The sequence below is a fragment of the Tamandua tetradactyla genome, chromosome 7, assembly GCF_023851605.1.
Source record: "Tamandua tetradactyla isolate mTamTet1 chromosome 7, mTamTet1.pri, whole genome shotgun sequence".
In the NCBI taxonomy this organism is placed as follows: domain Eukaryota; kingdom Metazoa; phylum Chordata; class Mammalia; order Pilosa; family Myrmecophagidae; genus Tamandua; species Tamandua tetradactyla.
Genome location: NC_135333.1, coordinates 68,355,127 through 68,371,649, shown reverse-complemented (window position 1 = coordinate 68,371,649; position 16,523 = coordinate 68,355,127). Strand labels below are relative to the sequence as shown.

At 53.9% G+C, this 16,523-nt stretch overlaps 1 protein-coding gene across 1 annotated transcript in view; it reads left to right on the top strand.

Moving 5' to 3' along the window:
* VWF (von Willebrand factor) overlaps window positions 1-16,523 on the top strand; it is a 149,630-nt gene that overhangs the window by 35,899 nt on the left and 97,208 nt on the right. Inside the window, exons 7-13 of the mRNA XM_077169776.1 lie at window positions 4,506-4,722; window positions 6,579-6,701; window positions 7,422-7,533; window positions 8,534-8,580; window positions 13,454-13,590; window positions 14,363-14,501; window positions 15,577-15,677. Coding sequence (XP_077025891.1) covers window positions 4,506-4,722; window positions 6,579-6,701; window positions 7,422-7,533; window positions 8,534-8,580; window positions 13,454-13,590; window positions 14,363-14,501; window positions 15,577-15,677 — 876 coding nt within the window. The remainder of the gene's footprint in view (window positions 1-4,505; window positions 4,723-6,578; window positions 6,702-7,421; window positions 7,534-8,533; window positions 8,581-13,453; window positions 13,591-14,362; window positions 14,502-15,576; window positions 15,678-16,523) is intronic.

Here is a 16,523-nt window from a genome sequence, read left to right as displayed (position 1 = left end):
TACAGTGGGAACTGCTGCCACCTGAACCGGGATCCCCGAATGCTATGGAGATAATGGGATCCTGGGGTGGCAAGACTTGTGGCCGCACTTCATCACCAGAGATGGGGTGGGTGTGGCTACCGTGATGGACAGATGGGCCAAAGCAGTTCTCAGAAAAGCCTGACTCGCGGAGACCTATGGCTTTGGCTAATTGGTAGCTGATCCTGGTGTCCTCTAGAGGACAAGCAGATGGACAGTTCTCTAAAGTCTTACTTGACCTCTATATGTGGGAGATTCCCAGGGCGAGTGAACAGAAGTCTAACTTGAATCACCAAAACAGAGACTCAAGGCCCCTCAAGGAGCCAGTGTATAGATCCAGAACCCCTTAAATAAAGGGGAGCCCTGGTGCCCTTCAGGAAGGACCCTGCCACACAGAAAATTTATACTGTGACTCTCTCTCCAGCCTTCCCCAAAGAGATCTACTACCTTTGCCAGGGTGACTATGCATTTGGGAAAAGAAAATAATCAGATTTGAGGGGGATTACTAGACACTGATTCTGATTCTAGGAGAATCAAAACATCGCTGAGGTCCGCCAGTCAGAGTAGGGGCTTATGGATGTCAGTGGCCAATGGAGTTTTAGCTCGGGTCCACCTCACAATGTCCAGTGGGTCCCATCTTGTGGTTACTGGCCCAGTTCCGAAATGCATAGCTGGAATAGACATGTTCAGCGACTGGTGGAATCCCCACGCTGATTTCCCCGAGGCTTCACAATGGCTGGGACCAAGTCTGCTTTCTATTGCACCTGGTGGCACAGTGCCTGGCACATAGTAGGTATGCAGTAAATATCTGTTGAATGAAACATTGGGATATATTCAGGAAGCACCAGGAACGTTTGAGATGGGGAGTGGGCAGGGACGAGGGTAGAGAGGTAGACTGGGATCAGATAGCAGAGCATCTAGCCTTGCTGTGTCCTCATTGAGCTGGGACTTCGCTTCGTAAGCATGGGTGGGACATAATCCGATTGTGTTTTAGAAGGACACTGCTGCTGGAAACCTCGAAGCCACTCAGTAAATGCATGCTGAGGGAAGGCATCAGTCGCCACCTTCCTGCCAGTGTCTGAGAGCCCATGATGCAGCGCCACCTTAAGCTTATTTCTGTGGCGCTCCCCCACCTGACCTGCGGGATCACCTGTGGCAGCTTGGGGAAAGCTGGGAGTGGCACCCACAGATTCCTGAGCCACATGCTGCGGCAGGTCTGCCCCGGGTGCTGGGACTCCTGCCCACTGTCACACTGCACTCACTCTAGGAGATGCGGCCCAAGCTGGGCGACAAGGTTTGATGACAGACTTGCCCTCCAGTTCCTCATGGGAAAGAAAACCCTTGCCAGATTTCAGGTACAAAGAGTTGAGGTCAAAGGAATTGTTTTAAGAAGGGTGGTGGCTGTTTCTGCAGAAATCCACTCCCATCCTACAGGCAAATCATCAGAAAACACCCTTCTTGCTAAAGCTTTTTGCAAACCATTAAATACCTCAAGGGAACTCCCAGGAAATGTACTGGAGTGCTGTTCCCGCTTTTCCTTTGAGCAAAGACTGAGTTGGGCCAGCTGGAGACGGGCCATGCTGGACTCTGCCTCACCATCACTCTGAAAGGGGGGTGGAGGGTGTCCGGACTCCTGGGGTCTCTTCTCTCCTCTGGCTGATGCTGTGTCCCAACAGGTCTCTGAGCCCTGTACCTGGAGGGGTTGGTCCTGCGGTGCGTGGCTGGCCCTCCCCACACTGTTCTACAGCACAGGTGATGGGGGCCGTCACTAGGAACCCCCCCGAGTTGTCTTTTAGAGCTATTTTCCTGCTCCAGGTTGTGGCTGGGGAGGAGGGTAGGCTGAGCATCTGGGCCTCTCTCTCAGACACCCTCAGGTGCCCTTTAGAGTTCAGCAACCTCATTTCCCAAGGGGCATTTTTTATAGGGCAGTGGTGTGGCAGGATGGGGAAAGAAAATGCCCCAAGCCTCAGCCCTCCTTCCCTTAACTGCCACTTGCCAGTGAGGGATGGAGGTTCTCAGACCTATTACAAAGAGGAGAGGCTCCCTTCTCCCCCACTAGAAAGAAGCCTTTGTTCTGGAGGAGTGTGAATGTCCCAAATAAAAGACTAACGAAGGCAGCTCCTCTGTTCACCATGGAGTACCCAAGATACCAGTGAAGTGATAACATCACCATGGCAACCACTCACTTCCCACGCAGCCCAGGGAGATGGGGATGGGGCAGAGGTGTCGTTTTTGTCCTGCTGACCATTCTGGGGGATAAACCCATCATCAGGATATTGATGATGATGATGATGATGATATGATGATGATGATGATGATGATGTGGGGTCACCATTTTTTGGGCTAAACCTTTCATCTGCCTTATTTCATTCAATCTTCTTTACAATTTAATCAGATAGGATCTACCATTATTATCCCCATTTACAGAGAAGGAGGGTTAAATAATCAGCCCAAGGTCCCAGACCAATGTGTGGATGAGACTTAACTAGAATCCAGGGTTGTCGGAGTCATGACAAGGCCAGGGGTAGTCTGCCTCCTCTGTCACTCGTCCTGGCCTTCAGAAACCTCAGTTTCCCCCTGGTTAAAATGCTCTGAATGGCAACAGTAGGATAAATGTATCCATCTGAGATCTAACTGGTCATAGGAAGCTTCCCAGAGTCCTCATTCATTGATTGTGGATGACATGTCTGGCCCTGGGGTGTCAGGGGGACACCCTTCCATGAGGAAGTGTGAGCTTTGGGAATATTCCCACTTTATGCCAGGACACCCCCGTCCAAGGAGGTGAGGTGATTTGCCTAGGTCTCCCCTGCCAGCGAGCGAGCCGGACTGGGCTTTAAGTCTCCACGTTGTTCACAGCCGTACCAGGAGGCCTGGGTGCGTGCAGAGTCTCCGACCCGATGGAGGTCACTCAGAGGAGTGGAGTCCTGGAGGAGCATGGGTACCAGTGACAGGCTTCCAGCGGGGGAGAGCTGCTAAATGCCCTCACTGCTAGTCGGCCTGCTGCACTTTTGCAGCTCTGCAGCCCACGCCCGCTGCTGCTTCTAAGGCGAGGGGAGACTGGCTGTGTCCAGACCAGTGAGCAGGGCTGGGCCCTGGACGTCCCCCCGGGAGGGCTGTGGAGCCTGCTGTGCCATTCTTCCCTGCTCTCCAGGTTCTGTTGGACTCGCAGGAAAGGTGAGGGGCAGGGCGTCAACACACTGGCGCTGTGGGCAGGGCACGGCTTTCTTGGGGACCCCAGCGTGTCTTGTGGAGGGTGGGCAGCACTACTTTCCACTGTGCTGCAAAAGAGGAGGCCCACGGCGGGGCTCAGGCCACTGGCTCTCGAAGTTCACAGGCTTGCTCTGGCGATTCTTTGTGTAGTTTGAGCTGATCGGATTTCCCTTTTTTCAAAGCCGGTAGTTTCTTCTTTTATCCTGTTCCCTTTAGCACTACTGATTTGCTTGGCCTTCCCATTTAGATACTCTTAACCTTCTTACTTTTTAGCTGAAGGTCATAAGTACTTTCACTAATTGCTGCCTTCCATTTAGAGAGCATGCATTTGCATGGAAGAAATTATGCATTCGCTGGGGATCATTTCTATTTATATTACTGTATTGTGTCAAATCTAAGACTGTTGATTTTAAGACATATCATTATTTTATGTACCCCTAAGAAAGGAAAAGCTGTTAATTAAATTACAATGCTACCGATTGTTAGATGCACCCCAACTTCAGAGATGGTAAACTGTGAAACAAACAAAAAAATAAATCGGACATCATTAAACAGAAGTAATACAAGGCAAACATCCCCGACCTGCCTTGTGTTATGAGGTTGAGGGTATCAACCAAGTGATAAAACCCAAGGATAGCTTTTGCCTTTTTCAGTAGCTCTGGGGCATTTCACAGAATCCTCGCTTGTTTTGCTGATGGGGATTGTGGACATTGGAATTGCCTAAGGAATATTCAAAAACCGTACTGCTGAGCCCCATCCCAGACCTACTGAATGTGAAACTCTGGGAGTAAGACCTTGAATATCTACTTAAAAAAAAACCCCAGAAGACCCTTGTCTCCCAGGCCCTCACTTATGCAGAAGAGTGGTGAACCGCATTACTGGACTCTCAAACCAAATGGCCTGACTTACAGGACAGTGCTCTTTTCACCTCCCTTCCCTCCCCCCCTTCTCTCCTCTTTCCTTTCATAGGGCACCCCCTGCCACAGCAATTCGAGGGCCCGAGACTGCATTTCCAGGGGTCAGTCCAGCACCCAACTATAGTCTTGGCTCAGTTCACACAGCAGGCGCATAATCTCTCCTCTGATGGGTGGGGTGATTAAGTTAACAAATGTCCATCGGCATGTATAGGTGCTGCCAGTGGTGTCCCCGTCCTGAGGAAGCTGCCTCAGTTTCCCCAGCAGGGCGAAATCATCACAGCTGCACACTCAGGCCACGCTGGGATCTCCCAGGGCCCCACCAGCGTGCCCTCCCTGAGGACGGCCTCTCTCTTCCCGCAGGACCTCTGGGAGCAGTGCCAGCTTCTGAAGGGTGCTTCGGTGTTCGCTCGCTGCCACCCTTTGGTGGATCCTGAGCCTTTCGTGGCTCTGTGTGAAAGGAGTTTGTGCCAGTGCGCTCAGGGGCTGGAATGCCCGTGCGCCGCTTTCCTGGAGTACGCCCGGACCTGCGCGCAGCAGGGAATGGTGCTCTACGGCTGGATGGACCACAGCAAGTGCCGTAAGTCAGCGGCCCGCCAACCCCTCCCCTCCATCCCCTTTCAGTTCATCCCCCGCCCCTCCACCCACCTCCCTTCCATCCTACCCTGTCCAGCTCCCTCCCCTCCGGTTGTCTCCTCTCCAACTACCCCCCTCCATCCCCCTCCTTTAGACTCGCTTCTCCCCACTCTCCCTCCCACCCTCTCCCCTATCCCACTCCCCTTCCCTCCTGGTTTTCTCCCCATCGCGGGGGATAAGTGCTGTTAGGAAGCTGAAGAGCGGTTTAGTGGCTATGCACCTTTACCCGACCCGCCTCCGCCTTTGCTTGCAAAGCCGCGGGAACCCGGACCCAGGACGCATTTCCTGACACCCCTTGTCCTCTCCACGTGGTCATACCAGCGCGGGCCTGCAGTGGGCGTCACTTCCCGGAAAGGCTGCTGTCAGCCTGGAAAGGGCTCAAGGTGGCCTATCCTCTCTCCTGCATCTGTTCTCATGCTTTGCCGCCACGGTTCCCCTTGACGCTCCTCAGGAAACCCATTCTTTGGGCTCCCAAAACGTTCTCTGCTTCCAACCAAAATCTCAGCAGTTGCAATTTCAGTGTATGCCTTCGCCTCCATCCTGTCTGAATAGACCTGGAGCAGGGAGCTGCCCACCTAAGGACCTAGCAGAGACTGGAAGGCTTCTTATTAAGTCCTTTGATTAAATCAGCCCTCCCCCCCCCTCAGGTGGAATGCTCACCATTCTGTCCACGTTGCCCCATGGCTCCCATATTTTTAATCTAAATCTCACTGATTAAATCCCTAATCATTGTCACTCCTCCCATCCCCAATTACTGTGATTAAGTAGACTCTTCTCTGGTCACTTTGCAAGAAGGTTTCTCTCTTCCAAGACCTCAGAAGCAGTGTGGGTGGACAACTGTGTGGGATGATTAAGTGGCCTGTGCAGGTGGATGAAGATGAAAGAGTGGGTCCGATATCGACGCTACACATAGGTTTTTCAGTTGGCAGCAAACAGCTTATCAATGAATGCTTTTCATCTTTTCTGTGGGGGTGTGAGAAAGGGGCTATTACGAGCTGGTTTCTTCTCTGTAAGGAAAAACTTGGTGGGGTGGCTGTGTTTTCAGTCTTTGAAGGTGGGGGTGGCGAGGAAATCCTTGGTGCATCTTGGAGGAGGTGTTTGGTACCAGGCCCAGGAAAGAGCCTGGTGTCTCCAGGTTATAGGTCCTTCAGTCTGTCGGCATGTGCATTGGCCATGAGGCAGAGGGAAAAGACGAGAGCCAGGGCTTGCCTTGAGGCGTTGGATCTGGTGGGGGAGAACAGGAAGATACTTAGGTGTTGGGGCTCCAAAGGCAGAGCTGTGGAAAAGTGGAAATAAGTACAGAACAAATAGCAGCCATACAGGGAGCCTGGGAGTGGACAGAGTGTGCTTCGTGCTGGTGAGGCATCTGATTAGGGCTGATTCCATCTCTCAGAGCAGAAGTGTGATGGAGGAAGCCAGTTGCTCCTAGCTTTATCCCAGGAGGCCATTTTTTCCTTCAGTCTTGGACTCAGCCAGTAAGGGTTTTAAGTGAACAAGACAGAACACAGAAGAACAAGGCAATGTCAAATTGTTCGTGGGGAACATGGCCGATAGGAAAGGGTGGTGGTCCCAGGTAACCCTGATTCTCTAGGACCTCATGAGATGGGAGACATTCCTTCAAGGGAGGGGTGGCTGGGCAGTGGGGGCCTCAGAGGGGCACGTTGGCCTCTGGAGCTCTGTAGACAGAGGGGAACAGTCAGAGGAGCAGGGACAAGGAGGCTCTGAAAACAGCGTGACTTGTGAGCCGCTGCACTGGAGGCAACCCGTCCCGGGGGAGACCACTTTGATTTTCTCTTTCAGGTCCGGCGTGCCCCACTGGCATGGAGTATAAGGAATGTGTGTCCCCTTGCACCAGAAACTGCCAGAGCCTGCACATCAATGAAGGGTGTCAGGAGCAATGTGTGGATGGCTGCAGCTGCCCTGGTAATAAACTTACTTTATTTACAAATCTGAGGCCTTGGCAGTGCCCTTGGCTTTGGGGAGCGAGATGAAGGCGACCTGTGTCTGTTCCCTGTTGCTGAAATCAGAGGCCTTTTATTTATTATTTTTTTAAAGCCTTTGTGCTGAGTGATCAGGATCGAGCTGGTATTTATTTTTAATTTATGTTTTCCTGTTGTACTGTACCCATGAAAGCACTTCTGTCTAAGGAAATAGAGGGGCTGGCCTGGGCTCCAAAGGTGACTTTGTTGGGGGAGCACGTGGCCCAATCTGAGCTGCATTTTGTTTTCTCAGTTAGGTGACAGGGAACCAGTCTGGGGGAAGGGTATTTTAAATCTATCCTGGTTTGCCGTGTGAGCTTGGCTGAGGAAGCGCTTTGTACTAGAAAGTCTTTCTCAAGAGGTAATTTGTGGGCTTTGGCGAGAAGGCCCTGCTTAGGTAGCAAGACTGAGTCCTGTGTGCCCCGACTCCCGGCTTCCCCACGGGAAGACCTTGGGCCAGGCTCTCGCCCGCATGTCTTCTCCACTTCGTAGAGTGGAGGTGTGTCTCCTGCACACAACATCCGTGTGAAAGGGAGACATCCCAGAGGGAGTTATCTGAGCTTCCTGGAAGAAGCCCTGAGCTCCCCACCCACGGGGGCTGTACAGTGGAGAGGAGTAGTGCTGATGACATGCTAAGACTTTCCCTTGGTGCCCTTGATCCCAGAGGGGCAGCTCCTTGAGGAAGGCCGCTGCATGGAGAGCGCCGAGTGCTCCTGCGTGCACTCTGGGAAGCGGTACCCTCCTGGCTCCTCCCTCTTGCGAGACTGCAACACCTGGTAATTGGGGCTGCCTGGTGTGGGCTGGGAGAGCAGGCTGGGGCCTTGGAGGGGGAAGCTGGGGCCGTGGGGGCAGCAGCAGACAGAACAGGGCCTGGCCTGGACCGCGGGAGAAGAGACCGAGTGGGGGCTTGGGGCAGGGCGTGGCAATGAGTGAAGGGCAGCAGAAATCTCTTATGGAGATGCCTGCAGGTGGGAGAGGTCAGGAAGTGAAGGGTTGTTTCCATGGAAGCAATACCTCTAGCTTTCACCCAAAACTATGCTTTGGAAAATGAGTTGCTCTCCCTGAAGAGGGACTTTATAAGTCGCTGAGCTGTGGGCAATTCCTTTTCTCCTTGAGATCTTTGATCTCCCAGGGGATAGGAAGCAGGAATGCCCAGTGGAAAACCGCACAGACCTGCTCACCGTGGCTCCCTGCGGCCTGCCAGGCCCAGCCTGGGCTCCTGTCCCTGCTTAACTCAAGTCATCCCCAGGGAGGCTTTCTGGATGGTTTCTCTGGCTAGCTTTGCTTTTCTCTGCCCTCTAAGGAAAATAACTCATCATTTCCTGCTTCCAGGCCTCTTCCCTCTGCTGTCTTCCCCTGCTTGGCACCTTCGGCCCTCACGGAGCCTTCAGGGAGCCTCAACTGGCTGCCACGTGGCTCTGGGCATTTTCCTTTCAGTACTTCTCCCTTGCTGTCTTCCACTGGTTGGGTGCAGGGATAGACCTTTGACTTCCGGGTGCCTGGGTTGAATTTCAGAGACGTCATATTCCCCTACGGTTTTCTTTCTTCTTCTGCCTCTCTGTCAGGCTTTCTTCCCCTTGGGTGTCTCCAAGATTCTTTTGTGTGCAAAGCCCTGTCCTGTATCACTTTAGCCTCCTAAAGACCCCTCTAGCTTCAGCTCCTTTCTTTTCCCAGACCCTTTCCTTTGAGGGCTGGTATCTTCCAAGTGCTTGAAATCCATTCATGCTTCCTTGGGTTTGCAGAGCTACCAATGACATGTGTTTCTGTCCCCAACAGCATTTGCAGAAATAGCCTGTGGATCTGCAGCAATGAAGAATGCCCAGGTAGGTGACCTTTTATTCGTTCCATCTCTGAACAGAGGGACGTGCCCCCCCCTCACTCAGGGAGGGCCACACATCTGGGCAGGGAGGGGGATTCCTTCTGCACAGGCTGGATGAGACCACCTGGCTGCAGCACTGGTTTCTGCCTGGAAGGAGCTGAAAAGGTAGACCAGCACCTGGGCTAGGGCTTTATTGTTCTCTTCTCACCATCTCTTTGCTCAAAAGATTAAAGGTGAATGAGCTGCAAGATCAGTAAGGTGATGGTTGACTAAGCAAAGGGAATGCAAATCCTTTGGGAAGTTAAGGGGAAGAGAGACCTGGTAATTCTTTACACCTCACGTATGAGCTTTAGTGGAATTTTCTGTTGTGTCTGACATGAAGACCTTGGCATGGCCCAAGAGCTAGGAAAACTGGGCCCACAAATTATTTCCCTCACTCCATCCCTACCCTGGGAGATCTGTTTTAGAAAAGTGGCCTGACAATCTCTGCCCTTCACTTTCCCTTCAGTTTGGCCCCAACTAAGTCTAAGCACCCTTTGCCTCCTGTCTCAAAAGACCTTTGCTCTTCTGCTGATGTTTTCCTCCTTTGTGGTAACTCACAGGACTTTTGCAGTGTACTGGGCAGTGTGCTGAGCACTTTACGTGCGTTGCCACATCACAAGGCAGATGTTATTTATTCTCATTTTACAAAGGAGAAACAGGCCCAGAGAGGTTAAGCAGCTGGACCAGAGTCACACAGCTGCTAAGAGGCAGAGCCAGAACTCACACTCACAACTGCCCAATTCCTACCTTTTGGGCCCTTCCTTTCTGCCTGGATCCCAGTCCTTGAGCCATCCCTCTATGAGCTCTGGAAAGGCCCCGCACTTAGTTAGAGGCCAGCTTGGCCTCACCATGCAAGCTGGGCACTACTTTGTGGGCTTCTGTGTCTACAGAATGCCAACAGCTGGATGAAGAACTCCCCTCCCCTTAGTCTCAAGAGGCAAGCTTGGCTAAGGAGGTCCGTGTGTGTGTGTGTGTGTGTGTGTGTGTGTGTGTGTGTGTGTGTGTGAGCTTGGACACCTGAGATCATGTTTGGAGCCTGTGGGTCAAAGGCTTGGGGTCACTCAAGGTCTCCCACAGTGCCCTCGACACTGAGAAAAGTCTAGATCCAGATGGGAAGTGAGCACGAGGAGTAGGTCAGTTAGTTTAGCCCAGGGCTGACCAGCCAGCCAGCTCATCTTCTGGGCAGTCCTTGAAGGCAGCATGAAGGACGAAAGATAGCCCTTTCAAGTGCTCCCAGTGCTCCAATTTAGCGTGATCACACTGTGTAAGGCCTAAGGAGTGCTTTGAAAGACATATGAGGTTGCTGCGATCGACCCACGAAAAACTTCAATATCTAAATACACAGGCATTCACCATGTAAACCCTGTGGGCCGCAGCTGGTGGAATTAGGAATTTAGCTCATTGTATTTTGTTAGAGTATTAGATTATCACCTTCTCTAAGCAGGACCAGAGACGGCCCAAGAGGCCCGCACATGCCCAGAGAAGCAGGGAATGGGGAGGGTGGGATGAGGCGGGCTGTGGCTGGGACAGGGCTTAAGACAGGGTTGGCAGCGCAGGAGGCTGTGACCTGCCTTGGTTCGCTGGAGGGGAGGCCTCAGCGTAGGGCTGCTGCTCCCTTGGTGCAGGATAATTGCTGATGGATTCTAACACGGTCCTCTAATTCAGTTTTGGGATTTAACCTCAGTGGTTTCTAGAGCCTCTAGGCCTCCCTGGCCAACAGAGGCAGTGATGAGGAATACAGGGCAGCTGGCTGTCCTGTGGGGGTCTGGGACTCTCCTGGGGGTGCTGACTCCCCCAGGTCACGGGAAGTCTCCTGCAGCTTGTCCCAGCCCATGCTGGGGTTTCTGGTGTCCCACCAGGCCTCCTGCAGGTCAGGGCTGTGCATCTCCTTTCACACCCCATCTCGGTACCTGGATGTGGACGTGCCCACGTGCGCCCAGGATCAGGCTGATACAGGCCTGTGAGAAACTGCGGGAGCCAACTCATGAGGCGGTAGAGGTGGCGTCAAGCACTCTGGGCTCTGGAGCCAGATACCCAGGTTCTAAACCCTGCTTGATCTCTTTGGGGCCCGAGGCAAGTTCCTCCCAGTGCTTTAGTTGCCTGTCAGTAAAATGGGGGTTAATAATGTCGACCACCTCCTGGGAGCACTTGGTGAGGTGGTACCCCCTGACCCCTTTGATCTGCACGCTTGGTCCAGATCCCTTGATTGTGCTTTGGTGGAAATTTACACCGGCCACTTTGCTGAAAGCCTGCAGGCTGGGTGGAAAAGAGTTGGAAGCGAATGGTCTGAACTGGACAGTCCCAGGAAGGGCTCCCTGACTGCAGATAAAAGGGCTTGTTTAGCAGAAGTGCTTCGGAGAAAGACGGGGTTTATTCTTTTATTCTCGAGGGGAGATCTCTGTTCTTGTAGAGTTAGATCTACTCAAAGTTCTGCTTTTTATGCTCTTTTAAGGGTCACGTGCTTTTCATTCATTCACCCAATTTCTATTGCCGACTCTGTCTGGCCATGGGCCAGCTGCGTGGGGGATGGGGTGGGGGCTGCCCTGCTCACTGACTGACGGGAACATCCCAAGGCCCCTCTCTGGCTGGAGGATAAGTTTTGCCATGTGGCCTGTTGTTCTCACTCGTGTTTCGGTTTCCAAGGCTGACTGCTGCCCAGCAGCTCCCGTGTTCGTGTCCCTGTGTTTCCTGTGCTTGCATCTCGTCCATCGACTGTGCCAAGGAGATAAGCTAAATATAATATTTAGACTTCTGATTCCTGAGAAACCTGGGAACACAAATCACTGCAAGTCAGAGCAGGAAATCAGATCAGTGAATACGATTCAGGTCCCCAGTTTGGCTTTTGGTTGCTGGCATATTTTCTCGTTGACCCCTCTTCTCCCAGGCATTGAAAAGGTAATTGGTGTCCAATTTCTTACTCAGATAAGCGTGATTCTGAGAAAACAGAGAAAGACTCGGGAGGAAGAATTCCACCCACTTTACTGCCGCTACTGCTGCAGGGTCGCAGGGTCAAGCCATTTGACGAAATGTCATTATCACTCTGTTTGTAGAATGATGGTGATTTCTGACAAACAGCCATTTCAAAGAGGCTTTCCTGTGATGTCACTGGGTGTGGAATTTCAGCACATTTACAGTCATCTGGGATGACCCCTGCCCCTATCTTGTTGCCTGGTCTGCTTGGACTTCTTAGAGGCGCCCCGCCTCTCCCCTCCCCCCATCCCACCCACTTCTTGAGGGACAACGGGGAAGGAAAGTGATGCTGATGAGAATTATTTGGGGCCCCTCACTTTCTCCTGACTTCTGGATTGGACGTGCTCTCCTGGCCCACACTGTCCTCGAAAGAAAAGGGTTCGCTGCCCTGGGGACCGGGCAGAGGGACATCACAAGCAACCTGGAGCTGCTGCTCCTCCCACCCCCGGCTCCACCTTCAGACACCTGCCAAGGCCCAGAGCTGTGTCTGACCCTGTCCCCTGACCCACCTGTCTGGGCGAATGTGGCATGAAGGTGGTAGGCAGTGGGGACCTGTGGAACTGGAATCTCCCCTTGGGGATCCCTTGGCCGTGTGACCGGGCCCAGCTCCTGGACATGGGCCTGGGGCCACTGGCTGAGAGACTTGTGGGGAAAACTTCTGGTGTGGGCTGGGTCAGTGCCGGGGAGAGCCGGCACTGTGTGGGGGTCGCGGTGGACTCTTGGGGAAGGAGGGCCCCTCCTTTAGGGAACTGCTGGGAAATGCATATATGTTTCTTTTTCTATAGCACAGAAGGCAAAGATGAGAACAGAGAGAGGAAATGCTGAGAGGGAGGTTGGGAAGGGATCCAGAAGGCTGTCGGCTTCAATGGGTCCATTATGGGTGCTGGAGGTGGGATTGCCCCAGGCTGGGCCCAGCTGATGGGGTATCACGGGAGAAGTTGGCAGAGACCTCCTGCTGCAGGGACCCCTTCCAGGACATGTGATCTCTGGTCTGAGGGGCATAGGGCCAGTGGTGCCAGGCCTTGGCTGAGTTGGGGGAGGATGGGGTGGTGGTTAGGTAAGGGGGAGAGTGGGCCCAGCTCTGAGTGGCAGGATGCTGCCTGGGAGTCCTGGCCTCACCCCCAGGCATGTCAGCCTGGGCTGGCGAGCTGGCCTGGCAGGGCTCAGCACTGCCCGCGGTGGTGAGGTCATGGGCAGATGGCCTGCTGCCCCCTCCCACATTGGCCTCCACTGAAGTCCCAGCATGGACCCACCTCTCAGCTGAGAGTGGCAGCTTGGAGGCCAAGAGCTCGGAGAGAATCCCTGCTCAGCCCTTGTCACCCCATGCCTCCTTCTGCTTGCCTGCCTTCCCAGGGAGCTCTCTGGGGTGAGGTGTGGCCTGGAATTCCCCTCCAAGCCTCAGTTCAGGGGCTGGCCCGTTCCCTCCCTGGGCTGAGCAGTCTGCAGGCCTGGGGCTGCTGTCTGACTCTAGTATGGCCCCCGACCCCCCTAGGAAGCACAGAACCCAGATGGAGCAGGCTGGGGTGGGAGAAGCACAAGCAGCAGTGGTGCAAGTCAGGACGTGCCGGCTCTTGTCCGGGCTCTGCTGCTGACCACATATTCCCGTGGGCAAGACCCTTCCCTTTTCCCTAGCCATAGAATGTGGGGTTCAACTGAGTGACCCGGCTCTGCCATCTTACAGTTTTAGGAGTGGGAACTGACTTAGAGTCCTCAGGCAGAACTAGCTTTAAGACTGGTGGGAAAAAGTACATCCATGCAGTTTTGACAAAGGGCTCCCTGCCTGGGATATGCATTCCGCCTTTGCCACCACCGGGAGCATCTCCCTTCTCCTCCCATTCTGCCCCCTGTTCTCTCTGTCCCTCCAGGGGAGTGTCTGGTCACAGGACAGTCCCACTTCAAGAGCTTTGACAACAGGTACTTCACCTTCAGTGGGATCTGCCAGTACCTGCTGGCCCAGGACTGCCAGGACCACTCCTTCTCCATCGTCATAGACACTGTCCAGGTGAGCCCGGCCACCCAGCCGGCTGCCCGAGGGGGCGAGAGAGCAGCTATCCAGGAGGCCATGGGGAACCACTTGCTGGGTGGGAGGGGGGTCCTTTCTTCTGGACTTCACGTAGCTTCTCCTTCTAGAAAACCAGTCGGCCCCTTTCGCTTTAGATATAGCGAGATGTCATCCAGGCCTGCCAACAGTCCCTGGCTCAGGGCTGGCTCAACTTGATAGGCAGGACAAGCAATCTCTTTCGGTCTAGTCTGCTGCCCCCAAAGCTGAACCTCTGCTGTTCAGAGTTGGGGGCTGATGGGAAAGAGGCTCTGGCACGTGTGTGTGCCTTTGTCCCTAGAGAAGGAGGCAAAGGTGAGGACAGATGGAGTGAGCAGGCTTTCTGCTGAGGATCAAAGTCCTTGATTTGCTTTGGAAGGGTAGACTCAGGAACAAGAAGGGCCCGTGATCCAGAGTTCTTCATAAAAGGCCGGGCTTGGATGGACAGTGGTGGTGGGGAGCGCCTCAGGTTTAGGTCCTCCTTCTTGTACAACTTTGGGGGCCCTGTTCACGTAGAATGTTCGGTGAGAGTGGAGTTGTATGGCATGTGAAGACCAGGGGCTCTCTGGGGTTGGGGTCTTTCTGGGATTAAATGGGCCCTGGGCTGGATGCTGAGCTGGTGGTGGTGGTGTGTGCAAGTGTGTATGTGTCGTGTGTGCAAGTGTGTGTGTGTCGTGTGTGCAAGTGTGTGTGTGTGTGTGTGTGGTGTCATCACATCTCGTGCCCCTCCTGGCAGTGTGCCGATGACCCTGATGCCGTCTGCACCCGCTCGGTCACTGTCCGGTTGCCTGGCCTGCACAACAGCCTCGTGAAGCTGAAGCATGGGGGAGGAGTCTCCATGGATGGCCAGGACATCCAGATCCCCTTCCTGCAAGGTGGGCTCGTTCTTCCCACAGCACCTAGCCCCGGGGGACTGTAAAGAAGAGTTACCTTTGGAGGGGAAGGGAGGTAGCCTTAGTATGCTTCGCTGTAAGACAGGAAGCTTCTTGGAGGAGGAGGCTGAATGCGTGGAGTGGAGGGGGCTGCTCCAGACCTGGGAGAAAGTATGATAGGGAAAAGGGATCCAAGAGGATTTCCACTTGACTTCATTCAGCCCTTTGGGGTTGGCAGGGTGGTTCCATGTGGAGGTGGGAAGGGAGCAGAGACTGATGCTGAGAGGCAGGGGTGGCTGTTGCTAGGTTAGAGCAGAAGCAGGGCCAGGTGACCCTGTGCCCTGTGGAGAGACCTACATGTCCAGCAACTTTGCCCCATTTGCACTATGTCCAGCCAAAGCAAAACTGCTTTTGCACTGCACAGCTCCCACCCTCTGTCCACCAAGTGACTCTCAGATCCTCCTCTTTTGCATAACCAGGGGGCCTAGTTCCAGTGGGTCTGCCATTGTTGTGGCATTGCATGCAGAAGATGAAATGGGCTGTCCATGTATGTTCAATGCTGCATGCGTCTCCCCATGAGATGATACCTTTCTTTAGGGCAAGGGGCATGCCTCCTTCCACCCACCCACAGCAACAAGATCTGCCAGACTTGGCTTTGCACACAGCCTTGCTCAGCCATGGGGACCGAGTGGCTCAGGCTGGAGGTGCTGTGCGATGGCAGACAGGCCCAGGCGTCTGGGGGTCCAGGGAAGAGAGGCAGCCCTCGGCTTCAGGGCATCCACCTAAAGCTAAGGACGCAGGAGCCTCTGCCGCCCTCTCATGGAAGCAGGAGGAATGGCATGGCCACAGCAGGGATGCGGAGGGTCCCTCCTTGGGAAACCCAATTTGCACTACACCCATTTGGTCACCTTTCCTCCTGAGACTTCCTTAAGACCCCTGGGCAGCTGTCTGCACCCTATCTCATTGTTGTTCACGGCCATGGTCCTTTGTGAGCCTCCTTATCTCTCCCCACCACATCTACCTGCTCCCTGGCCCCCCGCCCCACCTCGACCTGAGTCCCCTCTCTGCTCTGCTGCAGGCGACCTCCGCATCCAGCACACCGTGATGACCTCCGTGCGCCTCAGTTACGGGGAGGACCTGCAGATGGACTGGGATGGCCGCGGGAGGCTGCTGGTGAAGGTAGAGCCCCCTCGCGTCACAGCCTCCCTGCAGCCCGACCTTACAAAGAGCCCTTGTCCTCTTGGCAGAAGGGCTCTGTGGGGTGGGAGAACAATCCCTTTCGCCTCCGTCCCTACACCCGCAGAGCAAGGAACAGGCCTCCCTTGTTTACGAGAAGCTGGCATTTGTTTTCTGGGGCTTTTTCTCCCTGGGGATTCTCATTTCTGGGGCTTGGGTCTCCCAAGGGCCTCCAGATTGGACCTGACTACTGTAGGTCTGGCTGTTACAAGGCCTGTGGGCAGGGGGTGTCCCCTGGGGGGGCTCATTGTCGGCAGCCAGGGAAGAGTCTTGGCTGCAAGACCCCATGCCCTGCGCCCCTGGGGGAGAGGCCGTCTTGGTGCCTGCGAAAGGGCTGCCCTGACCTGAGCCCAGAGGCCACTTCCACTTGCTCCGGTGATCCTCATCGACTCATATTTGGAGGCTAACCTTTTACACAGGACCTCTGTATGTTTTTCCACTTGAACTGTCTGGTAGGTGGGCAGTGCAGGCATCAGTCCTACCATGTCCTAGACAAGGCAGCCGGCTCTCAGGGAAGGTAGAGACTTGCCCAGCACTGTCCAGATGATTGGGGGCAGGGTAGAGGTTTGCTCTTTGGCTAGTGTCCTTCCCAAGGGGCCAGGGTTTCTCTCTTTTGGGTGTCAGTATGCCTTGGCCCCAAGACAGTTGGCTCCCGAGAGTTGTCTCCATCAAAATTTACCATAATAGAAGTTAAATCAGAGATAGATTTAAAATATTTATTTATTAATGCATTAAAAGTAATAGTAAGCCCACTTCATGTTAATATAAATAACAGTGTTTTTTGGGGGG